Source organism: Tachypleus tridentatus, chromosome 8 (assembly GCF_004210375.1).
Source record: "Tachypleus tridentatus isolate NWPU-2018 chromosome 8, ASM421037v1, whole genome shotgun sequence".
NCBI classification, from domain to species: Eukaryota; Metazoa; Arthropoda; class Merostomata; order Xiphosura; family Limulidae; genus Tachypleus; species Tachypleus tridentatus.
The window spans coordinates 143882561-143901967 of record NC_134832.1 but is presented as its reverse complement, the minus strand read 5'-3'; the positions used below and the strand labels follow the sequence as shown (position 1 = coordinate 143901967).

The 19407-nt window shown below is 31.8% G+C and overlaps 1 protein-coding gene across 4 annotated transcripts in view; it reads right to left on the bottom strand.

Annotated features, from left to right (window-relative positions):
- Positions 1 to 307: 307 nt before the first annotated feature.
- Positions 308 to 19407, bottom strand: part of LOC143223662 (tyrosine-protein phosphatase Lar-like) — a 33193-nt gene continuing 14093 nt past the window's right edge. Inside the window, exons 7-16 of one of the 4 annotated variants that reach the window (XR_013012994.1) lie at positions 17785 to 17885; positions 16985 to 17180; positions 16566 to 16850; positions 13368 to 13679; positions 10785 to 11069; positions 9981 to 10163; positions 8468 to 8578; positions 6697 to 6969; positions 4440 to 4539; positions 3698 to 3836 (exon numbers count right to left, since the gene is read on the bottom strand). Coding sequence is in view for 3 of the 4 variants with exons in the window: in XM_076451904.1 (XP_076308019.1) it covers positions 320 to 456; positions 6697 to 6969; positions 8468 to 8578; positions 9981 to 10163; positions 10785 to 11069; positions 13368 to 13679; positions 16566 to 16850; positions 16985 to 17180; positions 17785 to 17885 (1883 nt within the window). In the remaining variant the exon portion in view is untranslated. Of the gene's footprint in view, positions 457 to 3697; positions 3837 to 4439; positions 4540 to 5469; positions 5622 to 6696; positions 6970 to 8467; positions 8579 to 9980; positions 10164 to 10784; positions 11070 to 13367; positions 13680 to 16565; positions 16851 to 16984; positions 17181 to 17784; positions 17886 to 19407 lie in introns of those variants that run through there. The other 3 variants (XM_076451904.1, XM_076451906.1, XM_076451907.1) reach the window with 3 other exon arrangements.

Below are 19407 nucleotides of genomic sequence, written 5' to 3'. Positions count from 1 at the left end.
ATAAAAACAGTGATACGAACACATATGTTTAATGTTACTTTAGATGACTTATTTTCTTTATGTCATTGTCATTTATGAAAGCTCAGATCTCTTCCCCGATACTCTATGATAAATACAGGAATGTTACATGTCAACTATCTCACCTCCTCTTTTGTCTTTGATGTTCTTGGATGACTATGTATTCCATCACCCTTCCAAGTGACAGTAGCCACCTGTACAGTGTAGGTTGTATCTGGTCGAAGACCTGTAACGTTATAGGCTTCCTCTACTTCATTAGTTACATCAAACCTGATGGCTGCTCCCTACTGAACCATTGTTTTCATCTCTTTTCTTGGATGTGGATCTGGTAACCTCTGATTAGACCGTTTTTATCTTTATTAGCTGGACGTTTCCATTGAACTTGAAGACTGGTGCTACTAATAGGTTCTACTTTCACATTCATTGGTTCATCTGGCACTAGAAGCAAAAATGACAACTGGGAGGTTCATTTGAAATAGTAAAGCTGTTTACAGCTTAAGTAACTCTTAGCTTTTAGCTATACAGTAACCATAAAACAGAAATATGGAATAAGTTCTGAAATATAACAATATTACATTTTAACAGAGAGTCAGTTTCTAAGTTAATGAATATAGTAAGCAAATGAAAAATAACAAAACTTTAGTATGGAAATTTTGAAACAATAATGAAATGTAGCATAATCACAACTGCAGCAAGTTAATCCAAATATCTTGTAACCAGGAAGTAATAAACTTTCAGATCACCAGTTTTCTTTTCTACATTTCTATGGTAGTTGTTTTAGGAGAAAAATAATGAATGCAGTATTGTGATTTTACAAAGTGAAAGATCCTACTGAACACACAAAACTTATATCCAGGAGCTAAAACATATAAAGTTGATGACAAAAACACAATTTCTCATACAAAAATGATAAATTCACTCTTCTGTGTTTTAACCACGCTTTGGAAAAACATTCAGAATTTATAATTTATGTATCACCAGAGTCAGTTTTTATTTGTATTTCAATTTCTTCACTGTAATAAGAAATGAAGTTAAAAAACAACATATTAATGAAAATATCAACACCAGTGCTGGGAATCAGTCATTAAGAATACAAAAGATAAACATTTTGTTTCCACACATTTCTACAGAAAATACGTTTTTCTTTTTAACTCGTAAACACAGATTTTAAAAATAAAACAAAACAGCAGCTACAGAACCAGACGTCATTTTTTTTTCATAAACCAAATTATTTAGGATATATTTAAACGAGATATTTTTGTAACCTAATTTTATAAATTTTATTTTCAGGTATATAATTTAAACTAAATTTCACATCCTTTACATTCTCTCCCACACTGCTATTTACATATTTCTCAAGTAAAACCTGTTAGTATTAATTTCCTTTCTAAGGACGAAATAGTTATATTACTAACATGTTAAAATATTTAGCCTAGAGAATAAGTCAAGGAACATTGAACAAACAACACGTCATATTCAATTCGATACAAACTTTCAAGATACTCACAATAAATGTATTTATACCATGTGACTCATTTAGTTGATAAATGTTGGTAATGTAAAAATGAGAAGCAGTTAATCCTTCTGGAAGAGTTTGGTTCCACTACAAAATAGTTAGGAAGATTTGACAGAAATTCACATCAGACAAAAAGTTTATTACACAGCTTTCAATATGAAGGTTAGGGTGCATCTCAAGTCTTTGGATTGCACCCTAACTATCGCCCTTATGTGGACAATTAATGGTGTAGGAAGTGGAGCATTGCTCACAACAGTACCAGTAGTAATCCAAATAGGTACTTTGTTCACTTAAGAAGTTCATCAATGATAAAAGAACAATCATTAAGACATGTCTATATCTGATGTGTCTTGTAGAGTTCACCACAGATGCTGTCATTCATATATTTGATTGTAAGATAGGTGATTTGGCCACTTTTCTGATCCAAACCATGGGGTTACAAGGTGATCAGGAGGTATTGGGAACTTAATGCATGACCTTTAATTTATGGGGGAAGAGCACCTGGCAATATTGGTAGGTGTACTGGGAGCAGTGAAAGGTGATAAGCACTGGAGAATGAATATAAGTGAGACAAAAATATTTGAAATAAAAACAAAACCACCAGTTCCATTTCACCTTAGGTTTTAAAGTTCATATGGTGAAAACCAATTTATTATTAATTCTAAGTTTTGGGATAAAACTATCTTTATAATATTGTTGAACAAATGCATAAGTTAAACATTCAAAATATTCCATAGAAAATCTATTCATTAACCACAAAATACTGAATCAAAAAGGAAATAACTACTAACCCATTAAAAGATAAAAACTAAACAAAAGAAACTGGTTGCCAAGAACTAATGGAATGTTTAAACACATTCATAATACACATAGATTAACTTCTAGAACTGTTCTTTCACTAAACATTGGAAAACTAATTCTGGGAAAAAATGAATGAAATGTTTCATCTATAAGATTGTTTACTATAGATAATGTAATGTTTGACATCTAAAGGACAAACTACAAAAGATATAAGATTTAACATATTTCTCCTACATCACTACAATAAAGATAATGTAACTGATCAACTATTGTTTTCTAATCTACATCAACTCCAAAGCAAATAATATTTGTACTTAGTTAATAATTCATGAATTCTGGACAACTACAACATGAGGACACTTCACTCTTAATAGTTTTATGATTTCATAAACTAACTTTACAAAGTGAAAAGTGTCTTCACATAATAGTCTGGAGTAAGTATTCCTGAAATAAGACTTACAGTGAAAGAAAGTGTTAAATACTCATAAACAGTATCTTCATGAATTAGTCCTAATAGTATCTATATAATCGATAGTTTTGTCTTTTTTATTAAAATCTTTGTTGGACTGTAAATTCATTATCATCATTCACATAGCTTTGTGGTAGCACATTTTCTCTAAATCATTATGTTCTCGTAAAATCTGTTTAGTAGCTGTAAATTCACAGCTTGTTGTGTATAAGTATTTATATAAAAATATGTCTCACCAACAGATCGGGATATTATTTAATACCCTGACATGATTGCACTACTGTACAATATCTTAACTTATGCATCAAATTTATGAATTATTTTAAATATACCATGAATTACTGTACTTTTGCTGAAAGGAATTACTAGTGTTCCATTATTATAAGGATAACTGATTCTTAAATCAGTTGGACTTACGATATTGGTCAGTTTTTACAGTGACTGGTTGTGTGGGAGCTCCCTCACCATGTTTTGACCTTGCTGCCAACCAGATATGATATAATATATCTGGGTACAGATTGCTCATGATGTAAGAAGTGATGGGTGGAATGGAGCGGTGATATTGCTTCTTGGTAAAAGTGTCATTCCAGTATAACTCATAACCAATAACATTTTCACTTGAGTGTTCTGGATGGCTCCACTCCAGCTCGACAGTTGTAGATGATGTGAATTTGACAAGCAAGTTTAATGGTTGACTTGGCACTGTTTATAAAGGAACAGAAATATATAAAAATAAATAAATATTTACATTTCATAGCAATATAAATAACCAAAATTATATTATTATAGAGTTAAAACGTTTCTTCTTAATTAGTTTCATTAGTATGCATGCATACCTCCTTCTTGAGTTTCTACTTGTACAGGATCAGACAGTGGACCAGATCCTGTGCCGGTAAGTGCTTGGATGCGAATGGTGTAGATAGTCTCAGGTGTCACATCACTGATTATTGCTAGTGTACCGTTATCAATATTTTGGGTGTTCCAGTCAGTTGTAGGAAGTTTGGGACGTGTTGTAAAGTATACTTTGTACCCCTTTAAACAGTAATGAATTGGTATCACTAATGATAAATGAAATGGTATTGTTTATAAATCAATACAAGATTTTATGAACGTATATTTTTTAATTTGAATGCTAAATATTATTATAAATTCTTAGATCAATTGTTTCAAAAGCAACTAGCTCAATATTTGATACAATTCCTTTCAAATTATATTTTTTATTTGAATAGTTGGACATTTTCGAAATCGATTTCTCAGTTTAAAAGGCCACAAATAATCAATTATGTTTTAAAAAGAATCTTTCGTATACACTCCTGATCTTGATACATACTACCAGTAAGACCTTAACCTCTGGTGCGACAGGAAATATAATACCAAATCTTGTTACAATCCACTAAATCAACTGTTCCCTCATGGTACAAAATATTAGAATGAATAATGTCACAATAGTAAACCTCCAAAAATTCATTGTATTCCTAAAGGTACATCCTCCACTAGTTCCTGGTATCTCTTAAGTCCTTGACGCCAAGTCCTACAGCCTACATAATCAGATGCATCAGAGTGTTAAATCCTTTGTTATTTTATACCAATACCATGATGTGATGTTATGATTAGTTCACAAGGTTTTATACTTACAGTAACTTGTCCATTATGTTCTTCAGGAGAGTCCCACTGTATAACTACTGTACTTGAGCCTAGAGAACAAGTTTGGACGTTTTTGGGACACCAACAAATTCTGACGGAGGAATAAAAATAAAATACTTCATTACCATAAAAATATTGCAAACTATCTGAACTATGGCTTTAATTGCTTTACAAAATTAATTATGTGACATTTGAGATTTAAAAACACACACACACACCAATATATACTGATGAATATTTTATGTTTATATTCAAAATTAACGTTGTTTGATATATCAAGCATAAAATGTTACTGAATTAGTCTCAGAACTTGATCAGAATACACGTCTAAATATATAACGGACATGCAAATTTCCAAAAATAAGGTGAATAAGTACATTGTGATTAAAAATCACAGCATCTAATTAACGTTAGACTTGCAAGATTAAATGAAAATCCATTAATTTCATGTAAAGTTTCCTAAATAAACTTGTCTAAATGTGTTCTGAAAATTTTGTGTCACTTTCTCAATTGACACAGAACTGTTTACACACTTTTTTATCTGTACATGTCTATCATTTATAAAATACTTCAGTGCCATTTTGTCAACAGTTTTATTTTACAATCCTTGTATAAAAATTTTCCAACATTTTTGGATTTTTTTCCTTTTACCAATATATGATAGACACTAAAATAAATTTGAGGTCTATGTATCGATTATGGAAATTCGGTTTACAATTGAAAACTCTATGGAATGACTTCCAAGAATGTGGTTCAAATTTATTTAAAAAGGACGTACAGGCCTTAATTCACAGGGACTAACATTGATACGTTTGTCCGGGTTATGTCTTTTGTTTTGAGCATGGCATTTTTCTGAAGAAGATGTTGATCAAGGAGAAGACAATTAGTACTATTTTTTTCTCGGCCCTCCTTATATATGTAAAGCATAAAACTTACTGAATTAGTCACAAAACTTGATCAGAATATACATCCAATATATAATGAATATTCATACATAAGAAGACAATTTGTTCTTTTTTTTTTCTCGGACCTCCTTATTTGGATTGGTCACCATCTGCACCCTATCAGGAGTCTTCATCTTCCTCCAGTTAACATACCGCCATGTCATTCACTTTGATGGAGAACTGTTCTTTTTACACTTACTTCCTATTACATCCAATTCTCTCAGAGGACCTGTGGTTAATTTTCAATATTTACATTTCACAGTTCAGATGCCTTTCGTGTGGTTTTACCTTTATGTACCCACGAAGCAATTAATATTTTATGTCACATGTGCACGGACTTTGGTGAGTTATATATTTATGTGTCCTTTGTCACTCAAGTTACTTTCGATCAATTGTAAGTTACACATAATTTTTAATTTGGTTTGCTAAGTAAATTTAAACATTTTGCACATTTCGAAACTGAAAGAATGTCGTGTGTTACGTCTCAAATATTCACGAAATGAGGAACTCTTATAAATGATAAATGTAACACACTCTGGTACCCAGCATAGATAAATGTAGCGCCTAAAACATAAATAAAATACAGTCAACACAAAACTCGATAATAACTGTAGCATACAAAGTCTCTCACAGCACATCATTAAATTGATATACAAATGCGCAAATGTACAAACCATAGCCGACAAATTATTGCATAATTCCTTATACTACTTTCAGAAAAATTAACAGAAGAGTGATTTAGTGTGAGAACTTGGTCACTTATCACTTGTGTGTGAACCCTATGTACCTTTTTCCTGTTAATATATATTTTAGAAATTTCATAAGGTGTGTGTGTGTTTTCTTATAAGAAACCCATATTATGCTAGTGGCAGAATCCACCGAGGGGAATCAAACCTCTTATTTTAGTGTTGTAAATCCGTAGACTTACCACTGTACTAGTGAGGGACATTTCATAATGTCACCTATTATTAGCAAATAAAACCCACACAAGTTTTTGGCTAATATATCAACATTAAAAAAAAAGTTTCTTGTTTTTTTAACTGAGAAAAATTTAATTTTGTTAGTCGAGAACTTATGAAATATGTTGAATATATATACTGAATTGTTAGATTAATGAGAGACGTTTCAAAACTAAACACGAGAGCCGATACACACAACACAAGAATGATACTCAGTTAAGTTACTTAATCAACTCACGGTATAATGTGTTGGAAACAACTGTGAGAATTCATTACGACATATAAGAAATTAGAACATACTCTAATATTACAAACAAAACAGTTAAATCAAATATATCACCTTACCCTGTACCAGAATTGTTGTGACACTTTCAATGTTGCCCAACTTAGAAGCTGCAACACAGGTGTAGTTAGTAGATTCCTGTATGTTTTCTAACTGTAGCACGTTCTTCCCTACAGGGATAGAGTGTTCGGGTGTCAAATCAAAAGAACCATTTCTCCACTTGACATACGGCACGGGAGAACCTTCGGCCACACAGGTTAGGTTCAGGTTCGACCCTGGCATTACTTTGTAGATAGGTTCTGGAAGTGTAGAGAAGCGAGGAGGAACCAGGCGCACTGCAAACAGTTTTAATTATATCAAATGATTAGTAATTACAAATATACATATTTGTTGTAAAACTATCAAACAAACATTCATTTAAAACTTGGTAAAAGTATGATTACTAGAAATCCAATACCTTTTTAATAAGTACGATTACCTATGCTCCAAACTCTTGGTAACAACTGTGGTATATGTCTTCCTGACTCTTGATAATAACTAGTAGTTAATATTCTTCCAATCTCTTGATAACTGTATCGCTACACGACCTCCGATTCCTAACAAAGTTATAGCGTAACTTTGCGGTATATATACAAGATACTTGGAAACAACATAAACAAGACATTATAATGTATTTAATTTATAGAAGTTAATACGTGCTACTGTTATTTAAAATTTGAATAAAATTATTTAGATAATTTATAACGTTCTTGATATCTCTTTTGATCAGAGATAAAACTCTGAGAATACCTTAGTAAGTAATGTTGTTACCATTAACAAAAGGAAGGGTACCAATGAAAACGAATATAGCATGTAGGAATCTTTGGTCATCATTGTTTGTTATGTGTTCAATCAGTGTATATCAATCTTGATTTATATACAACATTACCGAAAGACAACTAAAATATTTAAATTATGTCTTATTTGAGTTTCACTAAGATGCTGATTGACTTCAATCTATATTCTAATCGAATGCTGTCATTACTACAACTGGGTTAACACCGTTGATTAATATACCATGACAATCACCTGTTGTTGTCAACTGTCAAATAAAACAACTACTATTTTTTTCCACAGAACACAACACAAGCTACGTTTGGCTTCAACAATAATAACATTTCGTGGTTGATACATCGGCTCGACTGTGGTTGTGATGGCAATCTGAACTGAATAATATTAAGATTTTTTTTCTTATTCTACACTAACACCAGCCACAAATGAATAAAAAAACATAATTAACTAATGTTTCATGTTCAACAGTTTCTCTTTCTCAAATAAAAGAAACGATAAATGACCTCCAGTTCCCGTAGCAACAACATGTGGCAAATAACCGTCTTTCGACAGTGACCAACAGTAATTGAATAAATCAATATGATTCTTACTATATATATATTATTATATAGGTATTTTAACACGTCAAAAAATCTCTTTCATCTACTACCCTATACAATACTAAACAGCAAGCTTGTGTTTATCTGATACAATAAATTAACGTGAAACACATGTATGAATTCTTTTTGTCGTTTTGTTCCATATAATCTATTTCAACAAGTGAACATGCGTATCTAATCAACAATAAATATACAGGTTGTGTTTCTTTACTTCGAGAAAATAACATTTTTTGAGCAATATACAATATTGTATAGTTCATGTAATACGGTTTGACATAAAAATAATTTATGTGCGAGTTTTACTTTTCTATGACAGAGGAAGATGTGATAGTTTTTAACCAAGCCTGTTCCATTTACATACACTGGATTTGTTTTTTACGTCAATAAACTACCCATAAGTTACCTCTAACGAAGAGCAACGCCTGTTCAGAGAAGCTAGAACCAATCGAATTCTCTGCTAAACATTCGTAAGTTCCTTCATCTTCTTTTTTTGCTTGTGTTATTTGAAGATAGGCTGAAATATGGTTTAATATATTATTATCAGCCTGGAAATAAAACAACGGTTATCACTTTGAATGAAGAGACAACCGGTGATATGAATACATTTAAATATATGTATAGTGAATAAATGACCACTGTGGGTATTTAACATCCAGATAACGAGTTATAGACATAGTTATAGGTCACTGTGTAGCCGCAGCAGTAACTGAAGTTAGGGTAATTACAACAATACGAGTTCAAAGTAACAAAATCTTCCAGATATTATTATAATATAAACAACAAATATGCTTAAATGAGAAAACCATTACACGAGGTATTTTCCACAGTAACCAAAAGATAAAAAAAATAATAATTATATTGGAAGCTAAAAAAACATTACAGCGGTTACAACGTATATATAATTTTTAGTGCAAGTGGTAAACGTTGAACATAGTAAATAATTGCAGATGTTTCTCATATTTCTATGTACGTATGCACTCTTTATATATATATATACACATTATATGTATTTAAAAACAATGTAAACTTACAAATAGTTCGGTATCCCAGCTTGGAAGATTGTTCTCAATTTGAACCTTTTCCAGAGCCACCAGAGATGAGACCGTGATGATTTGATTTGCATTTTGTAAAAAGCTACACCAGGTCTAGCGAGCTAGACATTACTAAATTACCACTGGTAGATCAAAGATCAGGCAGCTAGTGAATACCATACACCAACGAACTGTAGGATTGACCGATAACGGAGACTCGAACTTTTGACACAAGTCAGATAAATTGAACAAATATGTGGCATAAGAGTGTGTAAGTGATGGCAACGACTGGGTGTAGTAAGTAAGCTTTTTTAAATGTCATAATATTGGTCACTGGTTACAGAGAATTTCATATTAAACTGGTACCACGGCTACGAAGGTGTCATTAAAGTGATTCGGATTAAAATTATCAAACTGAACAGTAACTTAAGAGTATATATGCTGAACGGTCTGGTAAGAGATTCCATAATATTCAGGTACTACCATCCTTAACTTTGAACTGTTAAACAGAGTGAAGAGTGCTAAATGGACACCATAAGTACTCCGTCCGGCACTACGGTATCGAATAAATTGACTTAGTGCTGTTTCTAATATGCACTCACAATTGAAAATATGAAATATATTCAATAGTAAAAGTGTTTCGAGCCTTCGACCCTTCCTTACACAACACTAAAAACTTGCTACCAAATCTCGTAATTGATGCGAATGGAATTATCCTAAACTATAATTAACAACTGCAAAAATGGTGCTTTTCAGCATTATACATTAAAATATAAATTAATTACTACGTTAAACTACGGTTAACAATGGGGCAACTAAGTTAAGATGAACCATATTCGTTAAGCAGTGGAGAAGACAAAATACATTACTTAATTTATTACTTACTGCCTTGAATGATGCTTAGCCGTGGGTCATCTAGGTTAAGAGGAATCATGTTCTTTAACCAGGTGATAGTAGGGGTTGGGTTACCCTCAGCCTGACAGTTTAAGAGTACTGTTCGACCTTTTTCTACTGCTTTCATTCTAGGATGTACAGTGAACAGTGGGAAGCCTAGTGGTATATGGTCTTCTGTAAACAGAAGCAAAGGAAAATAAAATACGTTTGATGACGAAAGTATAAAAACATGACAGAAAGTTAAACCTGGGCCCATCATTTTACTATACAATTAACAACAAAACAATGTGACATTAACACTAATAATGATTCTGATTGATTAATGTTTCTTATAGTTCAAAAATCACTGATAAAAAATAGAGCAATGTTTTAACAACAATCTAATTTTTACACAGTTACAAAAAGAAGACGTATATAGCCTTTTTTCACTAATTACACGTATATATCTTAATGCAAGATGTGACAAGTTTCTAAATCTGAGAGGTTCGTGGAAGATACAGGGCCATGAAATATTCCATGGTTTATAATACATCAGCTAACGAAGCATGATTTATTAGATGGTGTCAAAGTGATAATATTTTCAACCTCTCTCTACCATATCAATATGAGTTTCAAGCATCTAATAACAGTTTATCAATATGCCATCTACTGCACAAATTAATAAAACGTGGAGACATTTCAATATAAAATAAACAGTAAAATAAAATAGAATATCATCAATGGTTAATTATGTTGTAACAACTCCAGTAACAACTGGAGCTTGAAACAATAGAGTCCAAACAAAAAAAAACTTACTTGGGAGGACACGTAGTTCCACCGCTGCATAAGCTGGCTCTCCTACGCCGTTCTCTGCTAAGCATTTATAGACAGATTTGTCTCTTTTAAGATGTTCAGGTTCTATACGAAGCACGGAGCCATTGGGTGTTTCTTGAATAGTATAGTGAGGGACAGCGAGTCGTCGGTTACCTTTCCGCCACTCAATTATGGGCTTTGGATTTCCTAAAGCTGTACAGACGAAACTAGCGACACCACCACTGATAACTGTCTGGTTTCTGGGAGCTGTCACAATTCGGGGAGGTTCTGGAAATGAAAACAATTAAATAAACCTTTGTCACTTTGTCACCCTCTTTCTTTAGAAGAACAACAATTAACATTTATTCACAACGTAAGCATTTTTAAACATTGACGTTAGTAGTGACAGTTGGCCTATTGAGAGTCCAATTCAAGTATTACGCCTAACACGTAACGTAAGGCTTAATGGAGAGACAACTTTGTAAATTTTATTTTGTTTTGACTAGAGTAAATGTTATTAAACTTCTGAATTAAACTAAAAAAAATGAAGAAATACAAACAAACCTTCCTAACATATCCACACGAATGTTCTGAATTGACCCAAAGCATCATAGATGGCCTAAAAACACCAGGTGATAGTTTTGTTCCTAAGTAACAATATATACTGTTGGGTGTTATGAAAAAAAGGAACATGAAAGTATTCTAGAAAAAGTGACAAAGGGATTACAGCCATTTAGAGTCAGTGATTTCTTTTCGAAAGCTTGACTTGGTAGAAACATCTTTCTCAATACTCTTTAAATTCATGTTTTTTTCTTTCACTTGGAGGGAGTTTTTTTGTCAACATCTTTGGTTGACATCACTTATCATTCATCAACGAGCATGAAAGATGACGTGTAGCTTGTGAGACAGCATTATTTCTTTTGTCTCCTCAACATTGACAAAGAAACACAAGACGCCTCAATCGCCATAAACTTTCTGAGCATTTTAAATTTTCAGTATTTGTTTCAGGAAATGTGTCACGTCACAGTAATGTAAAGTATGAAAAGATAAAAAGGAAGACAAAACTTTTGTTTTCTGTGATAAATATTTTTCTGAGTTTACCTAAGATCGTGACGATGAACATTAATTTTAAATTAACGTATAAATTATACGTTATAATTATAGGTCGTGTAAACAATATCCGTTATTGAATTACACACTTTTTACCTGAAATTTAGAATGCAACTCATTTTTAACTCCGTATCAATAAGAAATAATCCAATATCGCAAATAAATATAAAATGTAAATAAAACGTAAGATGCAAGAGTGTTTTAACGAGTATGGGCATGGCCAGGTGGGTTAAGACTCGTAACCTGAATGTCACGGGAGCGTTATAATATGACGGTCAATCCCAATGTTCATTGGTAAAAGAGTAGCCCATGAGTTCCCTCTAGTCTTACACGATTAAAATAGGGACGGCTAGCGCAGATAGCCCTCGTCTGAGGGGTGAGTTTACTTATAAAGTTAGGATACCTTTAAGCACCACCTGAGTCTCAACATTAAATTTCATAATGTAGTTCTGTTCTCTCTTTAGTACTTTGTAACAAACTGTTCTTATAGAATCCTTTCTTTTAGTAAAATGGAAAAATTAAATCTTACGTTAAATTTAGTAGATTATATCTCTACCATAAGGTTTAGAGCCCAGTAGAGTGTCTCCCAACCACATAATATAAAACTGTTTCTATAACAAAAACATTGGTTGCATATCATAACATGTTATATCATAACATTTTGTAGGATGATCTCACCAAACTTCTACTATTAACTGAGAAATCTCCAAGATGACACTTGGATTCAGTTCAGGTTTGACTGCTATTGTTAAAGTGTAAGAAACTTCTAACGTCTCACCTTGTACAATTTATAGATAAACAATGATCCAAAATGTTGCACTTGTGATTACCTTGAGATCATTCAAAAATTTCCTAACCTCAACAAATAGCACATGTATGGCATACGAGCGAGCTGAAGAGACCTGATATTGTGCTAGAGACTCAATGAATAATACCTGGTATGGTGTCATTGATACGTTATTATACACAGTACTTAATATTTACTCAGAAGATCTTGTATCTGATAATGCAGGGTGTCCACAAAATATCTGATAAATTTTTGAGCTTAATAACTTCAAAAAATATTATAGATAAAACACTCTAATATCACTTCTTTCATTATTTTGTAGACTAATTGGAATAAGAAGATCTAAAAAAGTGAAGCAGGTTTATAACACATTTTATGAGAAACTGCAACTAAAATCATGAAAGTTCTGGTATTTACGAAAGCCAGTGTTAAAATTAAGATTTATTTTCATTTTTGATAAGTGCTTTCTGAAAACGTATACTTTTACATACTTTTCTGTTACATAATAAAATATACAATAACACAGCAATGTTTTCATAGCGGCTGCTTGTTTTGTTAACCTCCTGAATATATAGATATGTTACTTTAGATGACTTGTTTTCTTTATGTCATTGTCATTTATGAAAGCTCAGATCTCTTCCCCGATACTCTATGATAAATACAGGAATGTTACATGTCAACTATCTCACCTCCTCTTTTTGTCTTTGATGTTCTTGGATGACTATGTATTCCATCACCCTTCCAAGTGACAGTAGCCACCTGTACAGTGTAGGTTGTATCTGGTCGAAGACCTGTAACGTTATAGGCTTCCTCTACTTCATTAGTTACATCAAACCTGATGGCTGCTCCTACTGAACCATTGTTTTCATCTCTTTCTTGGATGTGGATCTGGTAACCTCTGATTAGACCATTTTTATCTTTATTAGCTGGACGTTTCCATTGAACTTGAAGACTGGTGCTACTAATAGGTTCTACTTTCACATTCATTGGTTCATCTGGCACTAGAAGCAAAAATGACAACTGGGAGGTTCATTTGAAATAGTAAAGCTGTTTACAGCTTAAGTAACTCTTTAGCTTTTAGCTATACAGTAACCATAAAACAGAAATATGGAATAAGTTCTGAAATATAACAATATTACATTTTAACAGAGAGTCAGTTTCTAAGTTAATGAATATAGTAAGCAAATGAAAAATAACAAAACTTTAGTATGGAAATTTTGAAACAATAATGAAATGTAGCATAATCACAACTGCAGCAAGTTAATCCAAATATCTTGTAACCAGGAAGTAATAAACTTTCAGATCACCAGTTTTCTTTTCTACATTTCTATGGTAGTTGTTTTAGGAGAAAAATAATGAATGCAGTATTGTGATTTTTACAAAGTGAAAGATCCTACTGAACACACAAAACTTATATCCAGGAGCTAAAACGTATAAAGTTGATGACAAAAACACAATTTCTCATACAAAAATGATAAATTCACTCTTCTATGTTTTAACCATGCTTTGGAAAAACATTCAGAATTTATAATTTATGTATCACCAGAGTCAGTTTTTATTTCTATTTCAATTTCTTCACTGTAATAAGAAATGAAGTTAAAAAACAACATATTAATAAAAATATCAACACCAGGGCTGGGAATCAGTCATTAAGAATACAAAAGATAAACATTTTGTTTCCACACATTTCTACAGAAAATACGTTTTTCTTTTTAACTCGTAAACACAGATTTTAAAAATAAAACAAAACAGCAGCTACAGAACCAGACGTCATTTTTTTTTTCATAAACCAAATTATTTAGGATATATTTAAAGCGAGATATTTTTGTAACCTAATTTTATAAATTTTATTTTCAGGTATATAAGTTAAACTAAATTTCACATCCTTTACATTCTCTCCCACTCTGCTATTTACATATTTCTCAAGTAAAACCTGTTAATATTAATTTCCTTTCTAAGGACGAAATAGTTATATTACTAACATGTTAAAATATTTAGCCTAGAGAATAATTCAAGGAACATTGAACAAACAACACGTCATATTCAATTCGATACAAACTTTCAAGATACTCACAATAAATGTATTTATACCATGTGACTCATTTAGTTGATAAATGTTGGTAATGTAAAAAATGAGAAGCAGTTAATCCTTCTGGAAGAGTTTGGTTCCACTACAAAATAGTTAGGAAGATTTGACAAAAATTCACATCAGACAAAAAGTTTATTACACAGCTTTCAATATGAAGGTTAGGGTGCATCTCAAGTCTTTGGATTGCACCCTAACTATCACCCTTATGTGGACAATTAATGGTGTAGGAAGTGGAGCATTGCTCACAACAGTACCAGTAGTAATCCAAATAGGTACTTTGTTCACTTTAGAAGTTCATCAATGATAAAAGAACAATCATTAAGACATGTCTATATCTGATGTGTCTTGTAGAGTTCACCACAGATGCTGTCATTCATATATTTGATTGTAAGATAGGTGATTTGGCCACTTTTCTGATCCAAACCATGGGGTTACAAGGTGATCAGGAGGTATTGGGAACTTAATGCATGACCTTTAATTTATGGGGGAAGAGCACCTGGCAATATTGGTAGGTGTACTGGGAGCAGTGAAAGGTGATGAGCACTGGAGAATGAATATAAGTGAGACAAAAATATTTGAAATAAAAACAAAACCACCAGTTCCATTTCACCTTAGGTTTTTAAAGTTCATATGGTGAAAACCAATTTATTATTAATTCTAAGTTTTTGGGATAAAACTATCTTTATAATATTGTTGAACAAATTCATAAGTTAAACATTCAAAATATTCCACAGAAAATCTATTCATTAACCACAAAATACTGAATCAAAAAGGAAATAACTACTAACCCATTAAAAGATAAAAACTAAACAAAAGAAACTGGTTGCCAAGAACTAATGGAATGTTTAAACACATTAATAATACACATAGATTAACTTCTAGAACTGTTCTTTCACTACACCTTTTAAACATTGAAAAAATAATTATGGAAAAAATGAATGAAATGTTTAATCTATAAGATTGTTTACTATAGATAATGTAATGTTTGACATCTAAAGGACAAACTACAAAAGATCTAAGACTTAACATATTTCTCCTACATCACTACAATAAAGATAATGTAACTGATCAACTATTGTTTTTCTCATCTACATCAACTCCAAAGCAAATAATATTTGTACTTAGTTAATAATTCATGAATTCTGGACAACTACAACATGAGGACACTTCACTCTTAATATTTTTATGATTTCATAAACTAACTTTACAAAGTGAAAAGTGTCTTCACATAATAGTCTGGAGTAAGTATTCCTGAAATAAGACTTACAGTAAAAGAAAGTGTTAAATACTCATCAACAGTATCTTCATGAATTAGTCCTAATAATATCTATATAATCGATAGTTTTGTCTTTTTTATTAAAATCTTTGTTGGACTGTAGATTAATTATCATCATTCACATAGCTTTGTTGTAGCACTTCCTATATGAGCCACACTATAATACATTTCTTCTTCAGTCATTAAGGTTTAGTTCTAAAATAGGTAACTTGTGTTTTACACTACCACTACATATTTTGCAGTTAGAATTTCAAAAATCATTATGTTCTCATAACATCTGTTTAGTAGCTGTAAATTCACAGCTTGTTGTGTATATGTATGCATATAAAAACATATACAACCACTTTACTGAGATATTATTTCATACACTAACGTCATTACACTATGGTACAATATCTTAACTTATGCATCAAATTTATGAATTATTTTAAATATACCATGAATTACTGTACTTTTGCTGAAAGGAATTACTAGTGTTCCATTATTATAAGGATAACTGATTCTTAAATCAGTTGGACTTACGATATTGGTCAGTTTTTACAGTGACTGGTTGAGTGGGAGCTCCCTCACCATGTTTTGACCTTGCTGCCAACCAGATATGATATAATATATCTGGGTACAGATTGCTCATGATGTAAGAAGTGATGGGTGGAATGGAGCGGTGATATTGCTTCTTGGTAAAAGTGTCATTCCAGTATAACTCATAACCAATAACATTTTCACTTGAGTGTTCTGGATGGCTCCACTCCAGCTCGACAGTTGTAGATGATGTGAATTTGACAAGCAAGTTTAATGGTTGACTTGGCACTGTTTATAAAGGAACAGAAATATATAAAAATAAATAAATATTTACATTTGATAGCAATATAAATAACCAAAATTATATTATTATAGAGTTAAAACGTTTCTTCTTAATTAGTTTCATTAGTATGCATGCATACCTCCTTCTTGAGTTTCTACTTGTACAGGATCAGACAGTGGACCAGATCCTGTGCCGGTAAGTGCTTGGATGCGAATGGTGTAGATAGTCTCAGGTGTCACATCACTGATTATTGCTAGTGTACCGTTATCAATATTTTGGGTGTTCCAGTCAGTTGTAGGAAGTTTGGGACGTGTTGTAAAGTATACTTTGTACCCCTTTAAACAGTAATGAATTGGTATCACTAATGATAAATGAAATGGTATTGTTTATAAATCAATACAAGATTTTATGAACGTATATTCTTTAATTTGAATGCTAAATATTATTATAAATTCTTAGATCAATTGTTTCAAAAGCAACTAGCTCAATATTTGATACAATTCCTTTCAAATTATATTTTTTATTTGAATAGTTGGACATTTTCGAAATCGATTTCTCAGTTTAAAAGGCCACAAATAATCAATTATGTTTTAAAAAAGAATCTTTCGTATACACTCCTGATCTTGATACATACTACCAGTAAGACCTTAACCTCTGGTGCGACAGGAAATATAATACCAAATCTTGTTACAATCCACTAAATCAACTGTTCCCTCATGGTACAAAATATTAGAATGAATAATGTCACAATAGTAAACCTCCAAAAATTCATAGTGTTCCTGAAAGTAAATCCTCCACTAGTTCCTGGTATCTCTTAAGTCATTGACGCCAAGTCCTACAGCCTACATAATCAGACGCATCAGAGTGTTAAATCCTTTGTTATTTTATACCAATACCATGATGTGATGTTATGATTAGTTCACAAGGTTTTATACTTACAGTAACTTGTCCATTATGTTCTTCAGGAGAGTCCCACTGTATAACTACTGTACTTGAGCCTAGAGAACAAGTTTGGACGTTTTTTGGGACACCAACAAATTCTGACGGAGGAATAAAAAATAAAATACTTCATTACCATAAAAATATTGCAAACTATCTGAACTATGGCTTTAATTGCTTTACAAAATTAATTATGTGACATTTGAGATTTAAAAAACACACACACACACCAATATATACTGATGAATATTTTATGTTTATATTCAAAATTAACGTTGTTTGATATATCAAGCATAAAATGTTACTGAATTAGTCTCAGAACTTGATCAGAATACACGTCTAAATATATAACGGACATGCAAATTTCCAAAAATAAGGTGAATAAGTACATTCTGATTAAAAATCACAGCATCTAATTAACGTTAGACTTGCAAGATTAAATGAAAATCCATTAATTTCATGTAAAGTTTCCTAAATAAACTTGTCTAAATGTGTTCTGAAAATTTTTGTCTCACTTTCTCAATTGACACAGAACTGTTTACACACTTTTTATCTGTACATGTCTATCATTTATAAAATACTTCAGTGCCATTTTGTCAACAGTTTTATTTTACAATCCTTGTATAAAAATTTTCCAACATTTTGGATTTTTTTTTTTTTTACCAATATATGATAGATACTAAAATAAATTTGAGGTCTATGTATCGATTATGGAAATTCGGTTTACAATTGAAAACTCTATGGAATGACTTCCAAGAATGTGGTTCAAATTTATTTAAAAAGGACGTACAGGCCTTAATTCACAGGGACTAACATTGATACGTTTGTCCGGGTTATGTCTTTTTGTTTTGAGCATGGCATTTTTTCTGAAGAAGATGTTGATCAAGGAGAAGACAATTAGTACTATTTTTTTTCTCGGCCCTCCTTATATATGTAAAGCATAAAAACTTACTGAATTAGTCACAAAACTTGATCAGAATATACATCCAATATATAATGAATATTCATACATAAGAAGACAATTTGTTCTTTTTTTTTTCTCGGACCTCCTTATTTGGATTGGTCACCATCTGCACCCTATCAGGAGTCTTCATCTTCCTCCAGTTAACATACCGCCATGTCATTCACTTTGATGGAGAACTGTTCTTTTTACACTTACTTCCTATTACATCCAATTCTCTCAGAGGACCTGTGGTTAATTTTCAATATTTACATTTCACAGTTCAGATGCCTTTCGTGTGGTTTTACCTTTATGTACCCACGAAGCAATTAATATTTTATGTCACATGTGCACGGACTTTGGTGAGTTATATATTTATGTGTCCTTTGTCACTCAAGTTACTTTCGATCAATTGTAAGTTACACATAATTTTTAATTTGGTTTGCTAAGTAAATTTAAACATTTTGCACATTTCGAAACTGAAAGAATGTCGTGTGTTACGTCTCAAATATTCACGAAATGAGGAACTCTTATAAATGATAAATGTAACACACTCTGGTACCCAGCATAGATAAATGTAGCGCCTAAAACATAAATAAAATACAGTCAACACAAAACTCGATAATAACTGTAGCATACAAAGTCTCTCACAGCACATCATTAAATTGATATACAAATGCGCA